The sequence below is a fragment of the Notamacropus eugenii genome, chromosome 2 (genome assembly GCF_028372415.1).
Source record: "Notamacropus eugenii isolate mMacEug1 chromosome 2, mMacEug1.pri_v2, whole genome shotgun sequence".
Classification (NCBI taxonomy): Eukaryota; Metazoa; Chordata; class Mammalia; order Diprotodontia; family Macropodidae; genus Notamacropus; species Notamacropus eugenii.
This window is the reverse complement of record NC_092873.1, coordinates 513132557-513147700: the sequence shown is the minus strand read 5'-3', so window position 1 is coordinate 513147700 and position 15144 is coordinate 513132557. Positions and strand designations below refer to the sequence as shown.

General features: G+C 49.2%; 1 protein-coding gene across 4 annotated transcripts in view; it reads right to left on the bottom strand.

Annotated features, from left to right (window-relative positions):
• PODN (podocan) overlaps window positions 1-9617 on the bottom strand; it is a 45372-nt gene extending 35755 nt beyond the window's left edge. Inside the window, exons 1-3 of one of the 4 annotated variants that reach the window (XM_072649484.1) lie at window positions 9310-9518; window positions 4264-4425; window positions 1552-1672 (exon numbers count right to left, since the gene is read on the bottom strand). In XM_072649484.1, the coding sequence (XP_072505585.1) occupies window positions 1552-1672; window positions 4264-4353 (211 nt within the window). In that variant the 5' untranslated portion in view covers window positions 4354-4425; window positions 9310-9518. Of the gene's footprint in view, window positions 1-1547; window positions 1673-4263; window positions 4426-9305 lie in introns of all 4 variants that reach the window. The other 3 variants (XM_072649488.1, XM_072649485.1, XM_072649486.1) reach the window with 3 other exon arrangements.
• Window positions 9618-15144: the final 5527 nt, after the last annotated feature.

Genomic DNA, 15144 nt, shown 5'->3' with positions numbered 1-15144 from the left:
GTCCTGACTCCAGGCAGAGCACTCCTAGCTGTCCTAGCAATACGAAGAACTCGCATTTATATATCATTTTAAGGCTGGCAGAACATGTTGCATCTTTTATCTCGTTGGGTCTTCAGGAGTCTTTGAAGGAGGCGCCATTGTTACTCCCATTTTACAGATAAAAAAACTGAGGCTGAGAGTATACGTCAACAAGCATTTATTAAAGGCTTACCATGTGCCAGGAATTGCCCTGGGAATACAAGGAAAGGCAAAAACACAGGCCTTCCCCCCAGGAGTTCACGTTTGGATGGAAAAGCCAACACACAACCAATGATGTGCATACAAGCTATGGCCAGACTTATGCAGTGAGTCAGTGTCTGAGGCAGGATTGAAACTTCGGTTTCCGACCGCAGTAGTCTATTCACTGCACCACCCAGCAGCCCAAATGATCCATCCTGAAGGAAGGAGCCAATCTATGGGGTGTCCTCCATGCTGGGCTAGGCTGGTCCTCAGAAGCATATAGTCTGCTAGCAACTCTGTACTAAAGTCCTTTCTCATGGGGTCAAACCTGCTAGGATGGCTCCCAGGCCCAGGGGAGGCATGCAGGAGACATGGCCCCTTCCCTGGCATGAGTTGGGTGACCCACCTCCACATACCTGTCCTGCACTGATCCTGGTTCCATTCCCCGGCCAAATGCAAGTCTGGAATTTCACCTTGATAAGCTCTTTGAAGACAGCATCCATTGCCCCAGCAAGACCCAGGAATAACTGAGAGCAGCTTAACAAAGCTCCCCCCCACAGAGAACAGAAAGGCCATCCCAGTGGTGAGCCCCTCACCCCAGAATCACAAGACATCAGCCCTTCAGCGAGGCACTGGGAGGTGTCTGCACAGCCCTCCTACTACACACCCAATTGGACAGCATCCAGTCTGGTCTTAAAAACCCCTAGTGAGGGCAAACCCATTCCTCATGCCTGCGCAGTCATTTTACCTGTGCCCAGCTCCATTTGTTAGGAGGTTTCTTCTGGCATCTAGCCTAAAGTGACACCCTCTTTAAAGCTCCCCCTCCCCCTACTCCTGGTTCTGCCCTTGGGGACCAAGCAGAATAAGCTTGAACATTCTTCTGCAAGACAGGCAAGATAGCCCTGCAAATCCTTTGGTGCCTGCCTGTGGTGGTACTTTACTCCACCAGGCAGATGTCAGACCTACCTGCCTCTGACACATCCTGGCCTCACTTCCCAGTGCTCGGGCAGAGAAAGCACTGGCCTTTGTTGGTGGTTTACTCACCACCAAGGCTTCTAAAAATGTAGTCCAGGAGCCCCTGGGGGTCCCTTTCAGGTCTTTGAGGTAAAAACTATTTCCATAATAATGCTGACATCTTAATTTCTAATATGTTCAACATTAGCAAACATAATCCACATAAAAATTCTTTGGGGGTATTCAATTTTTAAGAATGGAAAGGGATCCTGAGACCAAAAAGTTGGGGGACCTGTGACTCCATACTAATGAAATCACTGGTCCTCCCATCCCTGTCCCTATGCAAAAGACGTTGGGCATACCAAGACACATACTCACTGTGGTACCCCATACATCCACACACAAAGTGGCATCCAGAGGAAGAGAGCACACTAGACAATGGGGTGGGGCAGCGTAGGGGGGAGGTCAGGAAGGTCCATGAGTAGAAGGAAGGGGACACCTGGAAGGAAGCAGTACATTTGAGACATGAGCAAAGACCCACTGGCTTGAGACAAAATGCAGTGTAGGTACAAAGAGCTCATGGGGTGACTGGATGAGGACAGAGAGGTCTCCATCTCGAGCATCTTTGACAACCTCCTTCAGATGGGGGTCCCAGCATGGAGCGGAATCTCCAGCCAGGCTAGGGCAGAGCAGGGCAGAGGACAGAGGGGCCACAGCTCCTTTCTTTCCTCTCCCCAAGCAGCTCGAGATCTCTCTGGCTTCTCTGTGCTGCCAAACCATACTGTTGACTCACACCAAGCTTGCAGGCCGCCATTCAGGCTAGCCCCTTCCAGCTTGTATCTGTGAGACAGCTTTGAACGCTAGTGTCAGAGAGTTTACATTTCTTCCTATTAAATTCCATCCTTGTTATAGCCTGTAAAAATCTTTCTGCATTCTGTCACCAAGCATGGTGGCTCCCCCCCTCCTATCTCTGCATCATCTGCAAACTGGATGGGCCTGCCCAGTATGTCTGCATCGATCTAAGGCGTTGATAAAAATGTTTACCAGCTCCAGGCCAAGCCCAGATGCCTGAGGTTCTGCCTCAACAACGTCCTCCCTGGATGGCATGGACCATGACAAGCTACCCTGGAGTCCTTCCTCCAGTCAGGTCTGAATACACACAACTGTCTGTCTGTCTGTCTGCCTGCCTGCCTGCCTCTCATCATTTTATCTTGTCCACAGAAATATAATGATTCCCATCCCAGGTCACAGATGTGGAACTGAAAGGGACCTCAAAGGCTGTTTAGTCTAAATCTGTCATTTTACATAGAAGGAAATGGGATTTGCCTTGGGAAAGGGATTTGCCCAAAGTCACTCAAGTAAAAAGCCTCTGGAGTGAGATTTGAATCCAGGCCCTGTGACCCCAGTGCCCTTCTACTTGCGACTCCATCAATATTATCTGTGCATAAAACCAAGGATTAAGCAGGTATCGTGCCCCCAGGCTGCTATTATATAGCAAAAGATTTTGTAAAATACTTGGCTAACATTAAGAAAAAACTCTTTATGCAACATTCCTCCCACCCTGGTCAAAGGAAGTGAGGAATGTCTGTCTCGGTCTATTCTTGGGGAGTCCCAGCCCTCTTCCCTATATCAGTAGTGCTCAGGGGCTGGGGGTGGGGAGCAAAGGCACACAGGATCCCCACCTGCCTCAGTCACCCAGGGAGGCAGAAACAAGGCGACAGGTCTTACTGACCCCATTTTACAAATGGGAAAATGGAAGCCCAAAAAGTGCCATGCCCCAACCATGTGCAGGCAATGAGGGCTCCCCAAAACCCAGAGCTCCTCAACTCTTTCTTGAGGCCAGTGCTCCTAAACAGCTTTGGGGTCTTCCCCAATTAAGTCACTTCAATGAACCTAGGGTCCAGCTTTGTGCAATGCACCCTGCAAGGCTTAGAGATGCCAGGACAAGACCAACAAACGAAACAGTCCCTGCCCTCAAGAAGCTTCCAATCTAAGGTTCCATGTGTTCTTCATTCCAGGCCTAGGCTCTGTTATTAATCCGGAGCATCAACAGTAGGCCCTGCTCCCTGGGAGACCCTCAGTGCAAAGAACAGGATTCGCCTGGGCTGAGAGGGCCTTACACAAGATCCAGCCTGAGGTTCTGGATCCAGTCTGAGGTTCTGGCTCCAGCCTGAGATTCTCCCTCCAGCTTGAGATTCTAGATCCAGCCTGAGGCTTGGGTCCTGCCTGCCAGGGACCACAGAGGCTCCTAGAAAATCATCTCTCCTACGGGGGCTGCATTTTCTCCATCTATAGGATAAGGAGTTAGGACTCAATGACCTCTAAGCTACCTGCCAGCTCTGACATTCCAGACGTTGGGGGGTTTCCTCAAGAGCTTCTCTCCTTGCTCAGACCATTTGATTCCAGTATTGCCCAGTGTCCTTACAGGTCCAGTTTCTGATCCCCAGTTTTTACACCAGCCCTAAGTCTCCTGGGTGGCCCACCCACCTCCAACTAAAGAAACAACAACAGATGAAGCAAATAATAGAGAATAACAAGGACCATGTGGCATCTGTGAACAATAGACTTGTATGTGATGTGAACCGTGATTCTGGGGTCAGAGGAGATGAGAGGGTGAGAAGGTCAGGAACCTCAGAATAGAAAGTGTCTTTGGAGCTGGGGTGGGAGCTTAGAACAGGGGATGTCAGAGCTGAGAAGGAGCTTAGAAGAGGGAATGTCAGAGCTGAGAAGGAGCTTAGAAAAGGGAATGTCAGAGCTGAGAGGGGCCTTAGAACAGGGGATGTCAGGGCTGGGGGAAGGAGGGAGGAAAGAGTGGATATTTACGTAAGGGAAGTTGTGATAATAACAATGCTCCCAGACCAGCGAGTCCAGCTAAGAACTGTTCTCCAAAGGCAGAATCTCATAGAGTCTGGAAGCTACTGCATTTTCCTTAGTGTGTCGAGTCGGACCTCAGTGTCTCTGTTTCTAGGCCAGGCAATCCTGGCCCCCTGCAGCTGCTGAGGTTGATGGGAACTCCCCTTCAGAGGCTCAGAAACTCCTTTGTCCCTCCCCCCAGGGCATTGCTCTCGCAGGAATCCATTCACCACTGACCTCAGCCAGGGCTACTGGAGTCCAGGCCGCTCCATCAGCTTTCTGGGTCCTACAGAGGAGCGGGGCCAATGACAGCCAATGACAAGCCATTTCTTGTGTGCTGTCACTCCTCTCAAATTGATTGCTTGTACCTCATTTATATCCTTGGTTGATTTGATCCAGCTGTCAGATTAAGAAAGTGATTAAGAAAGGAAAAATAAACTACCACCCTGATATAAGTAAATACAGAATAGAAAATAATTACACATACTTCAGAGGGAGTTAGGAGCTGAGGGGATTGGGAAAGCCTTCATGAAGGAGGTAGTCCTTGTAGATGGTAGTTCTTGGAGAAATAGGGGTTCTATGAGGTAGAGGGAAGAAGGAAGGGCATTCCAGGCAATTCAAGTGTGCTTGACCCAAAGGTCCATGCAGGAGATGAAGCCTTGCATGTGGGGAGTCCCAGGCATGGAGCAGACCAATTGAGCTGGACAGCAGTGAGCTAGAGGAGTAATGAATGTCCAGGGAGGCTGGGGAAAAGTCAGGACCAGGTTCTGAAAGACTTAAAGAGCTAAACAGAAGAATTTCTATTTGATCTCAGAGATGATAGGGAACCACTGGAAGCCACTGAGTCAGGGAGTGAAAATAACTCTAGTGAGTGTCAAGAATGGATGGTACAGAGGGATGTGAGGTCATATGGCCATCTGTCCTGCTACCCAGGATCCCACTTTTTACCTCCTGCTCTGGGCATAGGACTGGAAAACAGCCATTGCTTCTGGGAAGGGCATGTTAATCACCCACTCACAGACCAGCTCACTGCCTCTGTCATTCTATTCAAACGTCCCTTCCTCAGTCATTCTGCTTCTACTCCACTGTCCTCTAGACTTTCATTCATTCATTCATTTCATTCATTTGTCTTGGGGGCCCAGTCCTTATTGAACATCCAGATGCATTTCTTACTGGTGGAGGAAACAGAACCTTGGTGGATATTCATTGCCTGCATCTGATCCAACACGTGGAATTTAAGGGAGCCTGCTTTTGGCCATGATCATGTTTGATGAAAAGCCCTCTGCTTAACTTGGGAACAGAAAGGACTAATAAGTCCGTAGTGGCAGCAAACATTCCTCACAGGTTCAGAGCCAGGGGACCCTTAGAGATCATCTGGTCCTGTCCAACTCCTGCCCTACACAAATGAGGAAACTGAAACACTGAAAAACTGAGGGACCACCTGAAGATCACAAGCCAGGCTCCAATGCCAAACACCCTGGCCCCAAGCACAGCATCCTTTCCAGGCTCTTTACCACAATGCCTCCCTTTGTATATACCTATATATAGCTTTATCTCCTATAAAATAAAGGGGTCCATAAAAATCACAGGCTTTGAAGCTAAAAAGAGCTTGAAGGGACCATCCAAAGTCAAGGTCTTCATTGACTAGTCACAGGAAGGTTGCCCAAGATCACAAGGTCAGCAAGTGACAATGCTGAGATATGAACCCAGGTCCCTGCCCTAAGGTCCAGAATCCTTTGCACTAGGCCACACTGTCTTCAGGCCATTTCCAAGGTCCTTCCATCTCCAATGGGCTCTGATGTTCTTGTGTCCCTTCATGACAGTCCCTATCATTTACATCTGGGGTCTCAAAGACACCCACACTCCAACACCTGGGAAATATTGAACAAAATAAATAAAAAGACAGTAAAACAGAAATCCCATTTCATTTTAACCCTAAGTCAATGGGCCCTCAGGGATCCTTCTGTGAACATCAGGGGTCGTCGCATACACTGCTCTTACAATGCCCTTCCCTTCCTGTTACAAGACTGATGCTGGTCCTCAATTGTCTGAAAGGCCATGAAGCAGAAGACTGGACTTGGCCCAGAGCACAAGGAGGGTGATAATAATAGTTTGCATTTATGTCACACTTTAAGGTTTGTCAAACTCTTGACAAATATGGCCTCATTTGATCCTCACAACAATAGAAGGTAGGTGTTGTTATTATTAACCCCATTTTACAGATGGGAAAACTGAGGCAAACAGCACCTAAATGACTTGCCCAAGGTCACACAGCTAGGAAGTATCTGAGGCAGATTTGAACTCCTTTCTTTCTGACTCACAGTCCCAAGCTCTATCAGCTTAGATACTTCAGACAGGCAAATTCAGGCTTGACGGAAGGAAAAACTTCCTAACAATTGCAGCATGTAATTAGAAAAAATAAAATCTGCTTAAGTGGGGGTGAGGGGAAGTGCAATGGGCTGGCTCGTGGAACTCTTGAGGGTTCCATGAAGGCTCAACAATCCTCCCATAGCAAAGGCTGGAGCATTGTCTCCAAAAGGTTCCTGTGAAAATGTACATGTTCTTTTAACAGAAAAGAGGCAGCTAGGTGGTGCAGCAGATAGAATGGTAGGGCTCCAGTCAGGAAGACATGAGTGCAAACCCTGCCTTGGGCACTTAACTACTATTCGAGCCTAGACACCTTCTATCTGCCTTAGGAAGATGGGGATAATAATAGCGTCTACCTTCTGGGATAACTGGGAGGATCAAAGGACATATTTGTGAAAGCATTCTGAAAACCTGAAAGTGCTGTATAAATAAATGCTACCTATTAATGGTTACTTTTAGCTTTCTGACCTCTTGGTCTCTGAGGGTCCTTAGGACTTGGAGTATGAGAGCAAAAGGCAGAGTTAACGCTTGGGGAAAGGCTGAGGAGGGCTCCGGGGCACCTAAGCCGAGCTAAAGTAGCCGGACTTCTCTGGGACCCGCCTCAGCTTGCACAGGATCTGGGAGGACAACCTGAGGGAGCCATCTGTTACATCAAGCATTCCCATGGGACACACACAGACATGGCAAGTGAACATCTGGGAGGCTGTGGGTGACTGGAACCCATTCTGAGACTCAGTTTCCTCATTTGTAAAATTAAATCCAATTGTTGAAAGTCACACTCTCTAAGGGGTGGCTGACCTTGATAACTCCCCAATTCTGTGACTCTGGGTAAGTGGCCAAAAGAGAGGTTTTCACCAGTCATTTGCTTCTAATGGAGCTCAGATATCAGCTGAGCCAGAAAAAGAGCCTCCCCTTCTTCTAGAAAGGAACAGATATGGTCTGCCTCACAGGGGTCGTCAACCATAAGCATTTTTAAATGCCTACCACACAAGGGTCAGACAGTGCAGGTAGGTGGCTTGTGGACAGGGTACCAGGCCTGGAGTCGGACTGTCTCATCTTCCTAAGTTCAAATCTGGCCTCAGACACTAACTAGTCATGTGACCCTGGGCAAGTCACTTCACCCTGTTTGCCTCAGTTTCCTCATCTGCAAAATGAGCTGATGAAGGAAATGACAAACCACTCCAGTATCTTTGTCAAGAAAACCCCAAATGGGATCACAGGGTCAGACATGGCTAAACAACAAGCAAGGGTCAGGAGTGTGCAGGTTCTAGGCATACAAAGACAGGAGCTTTCATCCCATCAGGAGAGCTCTGTACAGCATATCAATAAATACAAAATATATTCAAGTGAATACAAAGTAACTGAGGGAGGTGGGAGGTACAGGAATGAGCTCACTCACCTCCACTTCTGGCAGAGATGGGGAAGGAAGTTACTGAGAAGCAGATTTTGCCAGAGTGAAATAAACTTATATGTTATAGAGGCTGTCCAAAAGGGGAATGGGATGCCTCCAAAGGCAGTGAGCTCCTCATCCCCACAGGTATTCAAGGGGAGACTGGATGAACTTTTGGGGATGTTGCAGAATGGATTTCTGCTCAGGTAAGGAGTCACCTAGATGAGATGCTATGACTCAGAAATAGGCGGTAAGACAAAGACAAAAGTCGGGGGTGGGGGGGACCTTGGGGGAGAGAATAAAATAATGCACATTTCTAGAGCACAGTAAGACTTACAAGTCTTAGAAGGACCCATTTTACAGATGAGGAAAGTGAGGCCAGGAGAAGTGAATAGGCAGTGTAGTACATGTAGTAGAAAGATCAATGGATCGTTGGAGAATGCCAGGTTCAAATCTCAGTTCTTCCACTTACTAGCTGCGGGACTCTGGGAAAGACAGATGTTTTCTCTCGGACCTCAGTTTCCTCTGAGGTTCCTTCCGGCTCTAGACCTAGTATCCTGTGACCCTCTGATTTGCCCACAGTTACACACACACACACACACACACACACACACACACACACACACACACACACACACACACACACACACACACACTAGAAAGAGCGAGTGTGCCAGGGCTAGCCGTCAGTCTTCGAGCTCTTTCCACCCGATTTCATCTCTGACACACTCCAAACAGACTGCACACGGGGTTTACGGTCCAATCCAATCAGCCTCATTAACCCCCTGCCCCCTTCTCTCTATCTCCTCTCCGCCAACATCTGTCTGCCCACGGGCAGCGGGAGAGCCCGGCTGCCTTGGGACGGCAGGCTGGAGCAAGAGCCCTTCCTTAGAGGTTGCTAGTGGCTGCGCCCTCGAATGTCAGTGCGCGCCCGGGGCCGGGGTCGGGCTACGAGGACAAGGTTGGAGAAGGAGCGAAGCGAGCCTCAACCGCCCCCGGGCCCCCCGCAAAGGTGTCTGTCTGGCCCGCCAGGTCCCTTGAGCAGCTCTCAGCCCCAATCCTCCCTCTGAGCCGATCCTTTCCAGATGTGCACCAAGGGAGGAGGGGCAGGGAGCTGGCGGACAGGGGTGAGGGACTTGCCTCCCTCCGGGCGGAGGAGCCAGCCCCTCTGCCCCTTTGCTGCAGGGAAGCCGCGACGGGAATTTTCCAAGCCTAGTCTGAGTCTGGGGGGGTGGGGTGGGGTGGGGTGGGGAGGGAGCGGAGCCCAAGAGCCTGAGGCGGGGACCCCAGCCCTATCCGGACAGGGTAGGGTGAGGCGGAGTGGGGCTGATCGAGTGTGCCGTGGAGCTGCACCCCACTCCCCTGCCCCAGCCCAATCCGAGACAAGGTGGGAGAGGAAGCAGCCTGGCTTTCCCCCTTCTCCCCCCTTCTCCCAGCCGCAGCTGGCGGGGCTGGAGGGAGATCCCCCGCCGCCGCCCCCTTCCCGATCTCCGATCCCCCCTCCAGGATCGCCGGCTCGTACCTACCTGCGGCGTCGGCCGCTCGCTACGAGTCTCCCGGGGCTCTGCGCTGGGCTCCTTGGACACTGTCTCCTTCCATTCAACTCAAGGCTCGAGCTTCGTCAACACAAGTTTTGTTGTCGGGTTCTCCTCACCCCCCTCCCCCCCGGCCGCCTAGGCATGCAGCTGCTGGACGGCTTCCTCCTCTGGACACAGGCGCAGGTTCCTAAAAGCCAGTGTGCGAAGTGATTGGGTTTTTCTCCCGCCTCCTCCTCCTCCTCTTTGGCCCGTTCCCTTTCCTGGTGATTCAGAACCGTAGGACCGACCCCTCTCTGTCCCCCTGCTGCCTGGCTTGGCCCCACAGCAAACCGCAGGAAATCCTGGAGTAGGGGGGGGGGGGGGGGGGCAGGAGAGAGGCAGGGATGGGACGCTCTGGTTCTGGCCCCCTCCCTCATCCCCAGAGGACTGGCGATAGGGGCTTCCCTGCTGTGCCCCCGAAGCCCCCTCTCCCTTAAGTTAAAATTCTACAAGTATTTAAGTAATAAGCATTTTATTCAGGAGAGCATGCCCCGGCTGAGAAAAAATATACTCCAAGAATGAAAGCGAGTTCTTTGAAAGAAACCAGAATCCCAGCCTTTCCAACTGGAAGAGGCCCTTCCATTCCAACCCACAACTGACTGCTCCTGCACCCCTCAGAAACGGGCAGCCTCGCAACCTCCCACAGAAGGAACTTCTGCCCCATTTACCAATACAAATATTACTTGTTTCAGTCCTTTGAGAATTTTACCAAAGCAGTCCCAGTGAAAAGTCAGGGGGCAAAGGAACACTAGGTCATCCCCTTAGCCTCCTTCCATTTATCCCCAGCCTGAGGAAGATCTGGAGACCTTGCTTACAGAATGGGGCCAAGACTGAATTTTCCTGGAAACTACCTTTTACCCCACCCCATCATGCCCCCTTTCCTCTTCTCCCTGCCCGCCTAGTCCCCCAGCCCTTTGGAGGACAGTAAATTGGGCAGGGAATGGGGGGAAGTGCCTGCTTACCCCAATCACAAGACAGAGGAGAAGTAAATCCTCTCTCTGAACAGTGCCATATTGAGTCCATGAGCCAAGAATATTTCCAAGCAAACTAGTATTAACTGCTAACAGCTGAAGCAACATTTTGCGTTTTGGCCTGAGTTACACATGTATGATGAACACAGAGGTGGTTCAGGCTTCATCATCAGGACAAACCGAGACAATGCACCAAACTCACTGCTCCTGGAGGGGGAGGGGGAACAGGAGTGGGGGAGAGGTGGCTACTGCATCCATGTTCCTCCTTGCTAAGCTGATCTGGAGCAGAGGGCTAGGCTCACAGGTCTTTCGACAGGGGCCAGGTAAGAGCCAGAAGTGTCCCAGTGTGGGAAGGGCTAGATGCTATCTGGAGACCCCTCCTGTGCATCCCACCCACCTCTGCAGGTAACATAACAACATCTGGGCTGTCTCCTGAGGGGTATCTGAGCCTTGGAGAGCATGATTCCACAGGCTGTAATGCCCTTGGCCAAAGAGGCTGTGCTGGAGAGGATGGTGGGGGGCAGATGAGTCAGTCAGTCAACTGACTTTTATTAAGCACCTACTATGTGCCAAGCACTGTGCTAAGCTCAGGAGATACAAAGAAAGGTAAGATGGACAAACAGTGTCTGCCCTCAAGGAATTCCTAGTCTATGCAAAACACCAGATACAGACAAGCTATAAACAGGATAAACTGGGGATTCTCTCAGAGGGGAGGCACTAAGATTAAGAAGGACTTGGAAAGATTCCTTGCAGAAAGTGAATTTCAACTGAGACTTGAAGGAAGCCAGGAGGAAGAGAATTCCAGGCATGAGGCACAGCCAGGGCAAATGTCTGGTGACTTAGTGATGCCAATATGCCACTGACTAATTGGGACTCCCCTGGCCTTTGTGGCAGCGTGGGACAATCCTAAGAGACAGTAGGGGCAGGAAGGGGCAATCCTGGAAAGGGCACTGCCTCAGTCCCAGGACCCAGGATCCATTCCCATCTCCAACACTTACTAGCTCTGGAACCAAGCAAACTTCTCCCTTCTCTGGGCCTCCCTTTTCTCATCCATGGGAACGAGTTGGAGCAAACAGCCTAGTAGGTTCCTTCCAGCTCCTGAGCTGGGATACTCTGGGTTAAAGAACCACAGTATGATCCCAGCTCGCCACTAAACCTATGGGATCTCAGAGAAGTTGCTCTTTCTTCACCTACAAAAAGGAAGTGATCCCCTCTGCTGAGGCCCCGAGGAGAGGCAGAGAGATTTTGCTCTCCCCTCAACAATGGCACTCAGCCAGGCATCAGGAGAGGGCCCATGTGCCTTTGGAGGCCCAGATCAAGTGTCTTCCTAGTGAGGAAGGGTTGGGGTAGTGGCTGAAAAGGGTTCGGGTGAGGGCCAGAGAACATCGAGCTGCCAGGTCTGCTCCATTGAAGGTTGGTCCAAGATTCTGTCGGGGAATGGAAGGAGGGATAAGGACATAAGAGACACTCATTAATGCGTGTTGATGACAATAGTGAAGTGATCCACACTGTCAATTCTTAATAAATCATAAGTTAATCATAAAGGGTAAAAAGATTGTCATTTAGTTTCACAAACTTTCATCAAGTCCTAAGACACAGTCATAAACATCAGTAACACTCCCTGTCCACAAGTCACTTATAACAAGTGCATGTTAAGACATACTCAGTAAACACTTAACAAATTAGACCATACGGGTCTTAGGTAACTTCTAAAATATTAAAATCAGGTAAGGGAGAAATCAATTCTGGTTGAGTATCTCTCATCTATCTATTCCAGAGTTCAGGTTGTAAAAGTACTTGGCTCTGCGAACAATTTGCTTTCCTTGGTGGTAGAGCAGACAAACTCAAAAAGGCTTAGCCCCAGAGGTTCAAGAGACTGGCATTTTTTTTTAAACCACAGCAAGTCATGTCCCAGCCTACTAAGATTTTGGAGGGGTAGCCATCTGTACTGGTGAAGGGGATATACTCGCATCGCTGGAATCACAAATCTTTTGAAGTAATTAAATACAAAACAACCATCTGAAAGGTTGCATGGCTTTTGCAAATTTAAGACAAAAGTCACTTGTGAAATCCATCTTAAGCTAAATCATCTCTCTGGCACTAAGTCATTGGTGGTGCTGTACCCTCATCGATATGAAGAAGTCTTTGTCCCTTCATTTCCTCTCCTTCTTTTGGTTTTCTCTCCTAAGAAGGAAAAGTGATCTATTTCAAAAAGCGGGAAATCCCCAACATGGGCAGTCATCAAAACAAATTATTCACAGTCAAGAAATAGAGAACAATCATCTCGAGAGATTTCACCTCCCTCCCAATCCCATCTCCCCAAACCTAAAGAGAGAAATGGGCTTATGTTTAAGAGTCTCTCTCAATCTTGTTCCAGCCCCCTTTACCTAGAGAATGCTCTCCCTCCTCACCCCCCTCTACCTTTAGGGATCCCTAGCTCCCTCCAAGGTTCAACTCAAGCACCAATTCTGATGCTTCCTCTTCTCCCCCCAGTTGTTAGTGCTTTCCCCAACTCCCAAATTTCTTTTCAGAGTCCTGCCCTTTCGGTCAGGAAGCCGGACTCAAGCCCCAACTAAGACATCTACTAGTTAGGTGACCCAAGAAGGTGCTGAGCTGACCAGCGACGTCAAAACTTTAGTCCTTATCTGCTTATGCGCATAGATTGTCCCCTCTGGACAGTGCAAGGTCTAGGGGCCAACTGCAGGCAGCCTTTTGTGTCAACTGTGGGCCTGGGTCCTCCACGAAAACGTCCCATGCCCAGACATGGCAGGGTAACTTGCTTTCCTGTGGTATGTCTGGGCTTTCCAGAGGCCATTGTTAGGATGAACCTCGCGTTCCTGGGGAACAGTGAATTCACGGCAGAGAAGGTGCATCTTCCAAGGACCAAAGGCTTAGATAAAAAGCACCCAAACATTAGCAGCAGCTTATGTTTCTACGGAGCAGTTACCAAGTCTATTAAATGCTCCTCCTGTGGGTCCAGGGCTGATCTGGGAATAAAAAACAAAACTGAAAAAGTCACTGCCCATACTCCTGGAAACTCACATTCTATCAGGGGAAGTAACCGGCACAGAAACAACTCCATGCAAAGCACACTAGAATAAATACGGGGCGGTTTGGTATGAGGGAAGGGGAAGCACTTCCAGCTGAAGGCTTGGAGGGAAGTAAGAGGCCGGAGCTCCTGGCTTCTAAGCCTACCTTTGGCCAAAGGTCTTTTGAGGCCCCTCTGCTCCTCATCCCTGCCCCTAGCCCCCTATCGAGAGCCTTCTCTCCCATTTACACTAGGTCTTGAATGTGTAGAGCTGTTGGAATGCTGTTCAGGGCCATTCAAATGTGAGCTCCTTGAGGCAGGGACAATGTTTTTGCCTTTCCTTGTATCTCCATGGCTTAGCACTGGGCCTGGTATCCAGAAGGCACTAAATCAATGCTTGCTGATGGTCATTTTGAGTAATAGCTAGCTCAGTTTGGCCACACCAAAGTCTTCATGGGGGGGGGAGGGGCGGATGTATAATAAGAGTTTGGAATCAGGTTGTGAAGAATTTTAAATGAGAAACTGAGGCATCTGTAATTGATCTTAATGGCATTAGGGAACCAGTGAGTTTTGCCAAGCAGGGAGTGATACCATCAGGCAGTCTGGCAGCAGTGTGGAGACCGAACTGAAGGCTTTATGACTTTGAACATATTTTCTTCACAATTCACCTGAGGTAGGGAGTACAAGCATCATTCTCCCCACTGTTGTTCAGTCTTGTCCAACTCTCTGTGAACCCATTTGGAGTTTTCTTGACAAAGATACTGGGGTCGTTTGCCATTTCCTTCTCTAGCTCATTTTACAGATGGGCAAACTGAGGCAAACAGGGTTAAGTGACTTGCCCAGGATCACACAGCTAAATAAGTGTGAGGTTTGGCTCTTTCTCCACTGTGCCACCTAGCTGCCTATCCCCGCTGTACTAATGAACAAAGTGAGATTGAGACAGGGGTGGGGTAGAGTGACTTGCTTAAGGTCACAAGGCTACTAAATGTCTGGACTTGGACCCAAGTACGCAGACTCTACAATCCAGGTTTTTTTTCTACTACTCTATGCTGAACTATTATAAGAATTTTCATAAATAGGACCCTGAGGTCACCTCTGCCAGGGATCAATGTCTCCCTGTGAATAAATCACATTCCATTTTTGCCGCCCCCAAACCCACCTGGGTCTGAGTCTCCTAGTGAGCACAACTCTGGACCTGACCCACAGCTCACTAGTTCTCACTCTTGGGAAGTTCCCTCTGATGTTTAGGCTCAAGTTTCTTTTTCCTGTATTTCCTCCCATTCCTCCTAGTAACCAGGCAAAATAATTCCTCTCCCTTTTTGGTGTTTCCAGCTCTCAAATATTTGTGAACTGATATCATGCCCTGCCCTTAGTTATCACTTTGCCAAGCAGAAGGTTTCTGCTTCCTCAAGTTAACTCATCTCTTTGATTATCGCTTCCTTGTATGATCTTCTATCAATCTGTGCACGAACAGAGGTGGCCGTAACTCAGCAAAGAAGGGGTCCGTCCGTCCTGAGGAAGGCTCCTCCTTCTAACAGTCATGTAAAAACACTAGCCTTCAAGCATCAGCAAAAGAATCCAGAAACAACAGTTCAGAGAAATCCGGTCAGTTCAATGTGTATGCCTTTGTCCACTGGCAATAAAGCAAAGGCTTGAAAAGGAGTATGGTATACAGGGAAAGATACTAACGTCCTAAGATCAGATGTTATTGCAGGAGCTCATTCTCCCCCTACTTTGCATAAAAATGTGAATCAATAAAAGACTCAGGCTCTGAATGGTAGAGCT